This window comes from Olea europaea, unplaced genomic scaffold (genome assembly GCF_002742605.1).
Source record: "Olea europaea var. sylvestris unplaced genomic scaffold, O_europaea_v1 scaffold2095, whole genome shotgun sequence".
In the NCBI taxonomy this organism is placed as follows: Eukaryota; Viridiplantae; Streptophyta; class Magnoliopsida; order Lamiales; family Oleaceae; genus Olea; species Olea europaea.
Genome location: NW_019238884.1, coordinates 103583 through 112921, shown reverse-complemented (window position 1 = coordinate 112921; position 9339 = coordinate 103583). Strand labels below are relative to the sequence as shown.

General features: G+C 33.2%; 1 protein-coding gene across 1 annotated transcript in view; it reads right to left on the bottom strand.

Annotated features, from left to right (window-relative positions):
- The window catches only part of LOC111380113 (pentatricopeptide repeat-containing protein At1g02060, chloroplastic), a 4289-nt gene extending 667 nt beyond the window's left edge, over window positions 1-3622 (bottom strand). Inside the window, exon 1 of the mRNA XM_023003587.1 lies at window positions 883-3622. Within this exon, the coding sequence (XP_022859355.1) occupies window positions 1290-3512 (2223 nt within the window). The 5' untranslated portion in view covers window positions 3513-3622 and the 3' untranslated portion in view covers window positions 883-1289. The remainder of the gene's footprint in view (window positions 1-882) is intronic.
- Window positions 3623-9339: the final 5717 nt, after the last annotated feature.

Genomic DNA, 9339 nt, shown 5'->3' with positions numbered 1-9339 from the left:
CATTGCTACCCGTAGAAGTACATTGCCAGGCCCAGATTGTTACACAAAGCAGAAGCATTGAATGCTAATAAAAGTCCAACCATGTTTTATTCTTAAGAGTGTAACTGCAAAAATAGGTGGAAACATGTTATCTCACGGAGATCAATCGTAATCATTGGGTCACTATTTGCAGCATGCTTATACTCGAATATTGAGTCCAACCAACAAAAAGCAGCTAAGGGTCATACAAAGTACGGATGGTTTTCTGGACACAATTTGTTGCATCTTGGTGTTCCTAAAAAAGTTATTAAGGAATTTGTAGGCGGCTGCGAGTCATACAGAGTTCAGACTGCACCATACAATTCTGAATTGTGCAAGATATATAATTTTGAAACCAACTTGATACACATTAACACTAGTTCATTGCTACATATCTTGGGTTACCAAATTAACTCAACCCCAAACTCCCGTGCAAACTTTCTACCCAAACAAGTTACAGCACATTTAGAACATAGATTTCAGTACAATCATCTTCTATGTTACGGATAACATTCACTCAAGTTTAATTAGTATTAGCTTACCCGTATCAACACAAACAAAAATGGCCCAAAATAGAATGAAAGAGAACAGAATTATAAAATCTTTAACGTCAAAAAAGACACACAGATTACAAGTAATAGGTTGGAGGGAAGACTTGAAAAGAATGGACATTGGGCTTGGAGCAAGTTTCTAAACTGGGTTGTTGAAATCTTGAAGCCAATCAACTGGGATATAATAAACCCAATAGATAGAATTCTATGGCTCTTTAATTATTTATGGCTCTAAATTCAATCAGAATTAGACAGAAAATGTAGTAAAAATCCAGTAAATTATCTTGAAAATATGAGAAAGTTGAGAAATTACCTTGAAAGAAATAAGAATAGGGGTGACTTTCAGATCAGTGGCCGCCAATTTCGCCACAAGGCAGGCTAGGTTTCAACGTTGTGAGTGAAAGAAGGATCTTCACGCTTGATTGCAGAATAGTTTCACATTTTTTTATTTAGGACTGGGTCGGTTTGGGAGGGTTTGACCCATAAACCTACCCCCGACCCACATAATTTCACGTTATGTAAATAGTCTCTAACATATAATCCTGCTTGAAAAACATACATGTGTGGTTTTCAGATGATTAGTACATCTAAAAGATTCTTGATCAACGGCCAGCAAGAGAACGCAGAAAGAATTACAAAGGGCTGTGCAACTCCTTATAAAGAAAAGTGATAGAAACGAAAGTACTACAAGTATCAAAATCTCAGCTTAAACCTCAAGTCTTAACCAGATCCATCCAACTGCGATGGACTTGGCATCCTCTTAGTAACAAATTCAGCTTCCTTCAATTTCCCTTCAGCTTCAAGAATACTTCTCAAGTCTTCTACGCAGCCCAAAGGTTGTTGAATTCCCTTCTCTATCATCTTATAGTAAAGGTCAAATGCTTCAGATGCTTTATGGGCTTTACAAAGACTTGTCAAAACAGTACTGCATATAGCCACGTCAATATTATGATCATTTTTCAGACTAAAACCAACCAATTCATATGCCTCCATCAACTTTCTGCCATCACAAAGGAATGAAATTAATTCTTCCATACTCAAAACATAACCACTCTCATAAAGACTTCTAGTCACCTCAAATGCCTTATCCCGTAAGCCACGCATGAAGAGAAGCTTAACAGTGTCTGTTGACAGATTGATGTTTTGTCTGATCTCTTTCTCTAACATTAATATCACTAAGCTAGCAGATTCAAGAGCAGAACCCAGCTTGACAAGTTCCGTGAGAATACGATGGAAAGTAGATGATCTAGGAAGATATGAGCTTATCAACATCCTTTTTAAAGTATCATGGGCAAGGGTTGGTTCACCATTTTGCAACAAAGCTTCAATCAGGGAGTCATAAGTCTCACGATCAGGCACAAAATGTCTTCTCAACATCAAGACCAAGAGCTTGTGCCCAGCTATGCAGGTCCCTTCCTTGCAATGCCCCAAGATCAAAGTTCTATATGCCGGAGGATCCTGAATTCCTCTACTCATTAGCTGCCTGAGAACTTGCTCAGCTTTCTTCGTTTTCCCGTTTCGACAAAGATATTCAAAAATGGGATTGTACGCAGCAGCAAGGGGAGTGCACCCATCATCACATAACAGAATCTCCTTTGCCAATAACTCATCAAGCAACTCTTCTGCCCTCCCAAAATCCAACTTCTGGCACAAACCCCGGATTAGCACACTGTACGAGGCTGAATCTTGTTGGACCTTTAGCTCCTTCATTTTCTCAAAAACTTTAAATGCTTCACTCAAATCGTCCATTTTGCAATGAGCATTCATCACTATGTTAAAAGTGCATGTATCAGGCACAAATCCTCCAGGCTCTCCACGCCACCCTTCTAACAGATCTTTTATCTTATCAAACATTTGGGCTTCGCAAAGCCCATTTATAATTGTATTATAAGTGATCTCGTTTGGCTTAATCCCATTATCAACCATTTCCCTCAATAGATCTAACATTATGTCAATTTCTTGCTTCTTACAGTACCCTCTAACCAAAGTGGTGTAAGTAACAACATTCGGCATCAAATTTTCTCCCTTTAGACACATACCCTTTACCACATTGTGCGCAATTGTCACTTTCCCTGCTCTACACAACCCTTCAACAATCGTGTTATAGGTTATCAAATCCGGTTTGCAATTAAACAACTCCATTTCTTTAAAGAACCTAAATGCATCATCCATCCTCGAGTTCATACAAAACCCTCTTATCAATATATTAAACGTGTATAAATCGGGCTTCGCACCGTAAGTCCTAAGCATTTCAGCATAGAACTCAAGAACCATTCCAGTCCGACCTCTTTTGAGCAAAATAAAAAACAAATTATTAAATGTAAATGTAGAAGGCGAAATACCCATTGATTTCATGGTTTCGAACAACTTTATTGATTCCTTGAAAAGCCCGGCATTACCATAGCTCCGAATCAAGCTGTTGAAAAACTTGTCAGTGAGTGGTATAGTATTGTTGGATTTTGTTGGAATAGACAGGAGGAAGTTTCGAGCGGAATTGAGGTTCCGGGCCCGACCAAGAATTTCGAGCATGAAGAAGTAGGAGTGCTCGCTGTGAGTGAAACCCGTGTTACGAGACCAGTTGAAGAATTGGAGGGCGTTGGCAGGGGACTTGATGAGGCGGAGGGTTTGAAGGAAGCTGGTCTCGGAGAGGGGAGTGTGGGTGGAAAGGGAGGATTCAAGCTGGGCTGACCAGGGCTTTGCATTGATAAGCAGGGCCATTTTTCGGGCTTTCTTGCTTTTGGTGGGTTTGACCCTTTGATGATGAATATCATCTTCATTTTTGTTGGGTTCAGCGGCAGCGGAAGTGGTGGTGGTGGATTGTTCGGGGAATAAGCTTGTGAGATTTGAAGGGAAGAGTGAGGTCGAGACCGTTTGTGTGAATTTGGAGAGAGGGGTTTTGATCGTACTGTAACTTCTGTATCGTGAAAACGGAAAGAAGCCCATGAAATGGGATTGTATACATATCGGTGGTGCCCGGCGCCGCCGCCCCTCCAACCTCCTTTGACCTCTTTCGACCAAGCAGAGAAAAACTGAACAGGCTAAAGTCCGCGTGTATAGTTTAGAAAGGACCGCTTAGTACACGAGATTTTGGCAAACCAGCAATAAGGGTCCAAAATTTTTTAAATTTTCCTCCATTTTTTTTATTTTTTATTTATTTATTTATTTATTTATTTTTTTATTAAACCAGCTAAAAAGGTGTATGCTATTCAAATGAATAGTGCTATCTAACTTTAGTTGTGTTAGACCATCTAGAAATGAATTAATGAGTTACATACGGTGCTTAGCACTAGTGATATAAATAATATTATGGCTTATTTAGTAGTGATTTTGAGAATTGATTTTTTGATCGTTGAGAAAAAAGTGGAGGCCATCTATAAGAGAAAAAATCAAAAATGACGATTAGAATAGTGAAATAACGATAAAAAAAATCAAATTTTTTGGATGAAAAATCACTCCCAAACGGGGTCTTACTCTATTCAAATTAAAGTTTTGGATATTTTACTATCATGGACACAAGAACTTGTAAGTCACTTGGTGGACAAATCTAATCCCTCGACTAGCACAAACCCTAGCCCTCTATTTCTTTTTGTGACTAGGCCATCCCTTCTCTTCATTATATTCAAGTTGCGAATTTCTCGAAACAAAAAATACAGTGGCTAAATTCTTTTTGGGTTCATCCCTTGCCCATTTGGCTACATATGTTCACGAACGAATCTCTCTACAATTAGGGGTCAACTAATTAAATTAGTGTCAATTTTGACTGATTTGAGAAGGCTATATATCAAATTTAAGTTGCAGTTTGACCAAAAAAATTGAAATAAGCTAATATCATAATAGAGGAAATTACTAAAATAGTCAATTTTTGACTTTACATTTACAAAAATGTCACTTTTTAAAAGTCTTTTCAAAATTGTCAATTTTGGACATTTTTGTCCCTCTTAAAAATTCAAATACCCTACACATCTTTGAGTTGACAATATAAGAGAAAATGTGACAATCAATCACCTCAAAATTATACTTCAAAATCCTTACAATATATATATATATATATATATATAAGAGAAAAATTTATTAACTTTTAACTCATTCATTTTTATCTCTCCAGTACGTTTCTTTGCAAAATTTCTCTTTTTTCTTTTCTATGTTTCTTCTCTTGATTCTTTGAAAACTATATGGAGTACAAGTTCTTGCATTAAGATCCTGTTTATTAGGTCAATACAGGATGAAGAAGAATATTGTAGGTAAGATTTCGAATATATGAGTTTTTTTAGATTGATTAAAGGTTCTGTTTCAAGTTTTTATTTATTTATTAATGTTCTTTTTTGTTTTTTTCTTATTTGTCTTTATCTTAGATTGCACAATTAATTTTGAGTTTTCTACATCTAGACTGTGAGTTTGATTGTTCTCTGTTTTGGATTCGGCTTTGTTTAGAGTATACATTTACATGTAATTTGAATTTCTCCATTTTTTGGGGGGTTCATATTTTTTTTGGCATTTTGATTTTTCTAATTTTTTTGGTTTTATGTATGAATTTTTTTTTATATTTTTCTAAAAAAAATATTTCACATTCTGTCAATTTTTTACTTCATATTTCTCTGAATTTATTTGGTTTGTGAAAGCTGATTATTGTATTATATTTGTCATTCCAACCTACTTTATTTATTATATTTTTCTAGGTTATGTATGGGTATCGAATCTTCTAAACGAACTGTTTAATTTGTCACAATAGAAGTTTGTACAGTTATGAATTCTCGACACAAGACCTTCTCAAAAGATCAGTTATATAAGCCATCTGTCATGATAAACTGTCGTTCCTGACAATTCGTTTCAGTTATTCTCGACAGATGAGTTATCTTTCGATATAAACTGCAAAAATTAAAGGCAGTATTTTTTGAACATTATAGTTTGTTTTTTGATCTCTTATACGTGTATTTAGCATTAATATCTAAAATATTCAAAATTTTAAATACACTTGTCTCATTTCGTAATATGCAAACTAGAATGAATTCATGTCCATTAGTATTATAATTATTGTTTTCAATTAGATGGAGGATGCATCAACCCGTGCTCCAATAATCATGAGGGTCTATTGCCTAGTGAGAACTAAGAGACGAACAATATATGTGTTAATTATGAGGAATTCAAAATTTTAAATACTCTTATCTCATTCCGTAATTTGCAAACTGGAAATAATGAACTCATATCGGTTAGTGTTGTAAATGTTGTTTTCAAATAGATGGAGAATCCATAGAGCTCAAAGTGTCATGCCCGAACAACGAAAAAGTTCCCTCAACTTGTAACGTGACGGAGGCGACCACCATACCCATCGAAAGTAACGATGTTATAAGCACAAAGAGCAATGATCAACACACATTTGATTTCCTGCAGCATCTACTAGGACTCCATACACCAAGGGGAGGAGAAAAAGAATAAAGAAATAGTGTGGCCAAATTTGTTAATACTATATTAGAATTGATTTGTGTAATCAATGACCTCATTTTGCTTACCTCCAAAAATGTGGTTATAAAAATGATTTAGTGGTTGCATCCACATGTGATGACACATTTTATCATTTATAGCTTCTCGTACTCGTTGGATTGTTCAATTAGCACGATAAAATTTGTTAACTTATGTATTATAATTTTGTTAGGGATAATTATAGTAACGTCTTTACCAAATGTTATGCAACAGCTTACCCTTGTGCATCTTATTTGTAGTTACATTTTCTGCTCGCAACCAACTGTCGAGAATGACAGAAACCTCATGTCGGGACCGATAGTTTAACTGTCAGGATCTTATGCAATGTTTGCAAATGATAATAAAATGCTAATAATAATGTAAGTTGAGAATATATTCGAGAATAACATGTCCCTTATACACTATCTTGTAGTCCAATTTTCTACTTTGCAACCATTTGTCAAGAATGATAGAATCCTCCTGTCAAATGGCATGCAATTTTTGTCTATATAATTATTTTGCTGGCGAACTTAAACACGACTAATATCTGCAAACAATAATAAAATGATAATATAATTTTAGAATGTACAACGCTATTGGGGGAATATTCAAAATACAATTTTAACTACTTTTAGACATCAAGCCTATTTACATTAGTGGTATTAGAATGGGGTTGGAACACGTGGTCCGATTTTTGTCAACTCTACCATAACGAGTGCATAGGTAATACTTGTCGGAACTAAAACGAAAGTGGTTTTGTCCACTCTTCACTTCCATTCATCATCTATATAAACAAACTTTCGTCCATATGCACGATGAATCTCAAATGATTATTAATACATGAAAAGTTGGTATTGCAACAGTAAGAACTTTGCACAATCAATGTATTGACATTTAATAGTATGAAAGTGACACTTTTGAATATTTAAATCCATTCAATGACAAAAGGTGAAATGAATGGTTGAATCCAACTAGTTAAATTATTTATCTCGACGTTTCTAAATGTCGAGTTCGACAGTTCAATTATGAAACTGTCGAGAAACTTCAGACGTGTTTGGTACCTTTTTGGAAACATTAATGGTTATAATTAATTCTCAACTATAACAACTACATCATCACAACTTCTTTCCAAAAATAAATGACTGAATGCTTCATTAAATATGGAATGTAATACTTAAAATTTGCCTAAATCTTTTTGGGATTTCTTTTTTGTATCTTTTCCCTTCAAAAATATTCAAAAATCAAGAGCATCATAATTAATAAGAGTTTCAAAAGTATTCTTCACTTTGATGATCATTTTGTTTTTAATATTTAAAAAAGGGTAAGTTATTCGATAAAAATATAAACAATTCGTAATAACTAACCTCTCAAAATGGATGATGAATTAAATAGTAATGTCTTCTTGATCAAGGAATGAAGAAGATGGATGAAATGAGAGTTTGTTGAAGAAGATATTTATTTGATGTTAAAATAGGATTTTTTTTACTTCTTTTATCTTTTTTTTTTAAGTAAATTCATATTATACAATATATATATTATTATAATATATAAATTTAACTAATCAAATCATAAAATTAATTGGATTGAAAAGCTAGCATTAAATGCTCATAAAAATGGGACATGAAGGGTAAGTTGGACATCACTTTGATGATCATGTTGATTTTAATATTTAAAAAAGGGTAAGTTATTCGATAAAAATATAAACAATTCGTAATAACTAACCTCTCAGAATGGATGATGAATTAAATAGTAATGTCTTCTTGATCAAGGAATGAAGAAGATGGATGAAATGAGAGTTTGGTGAATAAGATATTTGTTTGATGTTAAAATAGGATTTTTTTTTTTTTACTTCTTTTATCTTCCTTTTTTTTTAAGTAAATTCATATTATACAATATATACATGATTATAATATATAAATTTAGCTAATCAAATCATAAAATTAATTAGGTTGAAAAGCTAGCATTAAATGCTCATAAAAAGGGGACATGAAGGATAAGTTAGACATCACTTTGATGATCATGTTGTTTTTAATATTTAAAAAAGGGTAAGTTATTCGATAAAAATATAAACAATTCGTAATAACTAACCTCTCAGAATGGATGATGAATTAAATAGTAATGTCTTCTTGATCAAGGAATGAAGAAGACGGATGAAATGAGAGTTTGGTGAATAAGATACTTGTTTGATGTTAAAATAGGATTTTTTTTTTTTTTTTACTTCTTTTATCTTCCTTTTTTTTAAGTAAATTCATATTATACAATATATACATGATTATAATATATAAATTTAGCTAATCAAATCATAAAATTAATTAGATTGAAAAGCTAGCATTAAATGCTCATAAAAAGGGGACATGAAGGATAAGTTAGATATCACTTTGATGATCATGTTGTTTTTAATATTTAAAAAAGGGTAAGTTATTCGATAAAAATATAAACAATTCGTAATAACTAACATCTCAGAATGGATGATGAATTAAATAGTAATGTCTTCTTGATCAAGAAATGAAGAAGATGGATGAAATGAGAGTTTGGTGAATAAGATATTTGTTTGATGTTAAAATAGGATTTTTTTTTTTTTTACTTCTTTTATCTTCCTTTTTTTTAAGTAAATTCATATTATACAATATATACATGATTATAATATATAAATTTAACTAATCAAATAATAAAATTAATTAGATTGAAAAGCTAGCATTAAATGATCCTAAAAAGGAGATATGAATGGTAAGTTGGACATTTCCCACAAAAAAAGGTGGCATTTTTTATAATTCCCCATATCATATCAAAATAAGTTACTCTATCATATCAAAATTGGACCAAAAGATTCAAAACAGTATTACTATGAAGAGAAATTAATCAGCCTCAGATTCATCACTTTCCAAATACATTTCTACTGCTTCAGAAATTTCTGTTCCATACTCTTCTTCCTCCTTTCTCTCTCTTTCTTCTTCTCTTTCCCTCTATGTGGCCTCGGCGTTAGCAGATTCAAGGCTGGAACTCACTGCTTCCCAAGAAACAAGCTTCTTCGTGAAGATAGATATATAATCCGGCCGCCAGTTCTGTAAATGACTACACAGAAATGCCGCTTTTATCACTACTAAAATAAAAGAGTGAGTTGATTTTGGCACTGTTCATAGGGCTGCATGCCATCTGTACTTTTTTTTTTTTTTTATACAATTGTTTGACAGCCCAATTAATTCATTTATCACTGCTAAGGATTCGTTTGATTGTAAAGATGAAATTTGGGTGGAAAGAAAACAAATTCCGGTGAATTGAATTGCCTAGAAATTATTTTATTGGGAATTGTCAA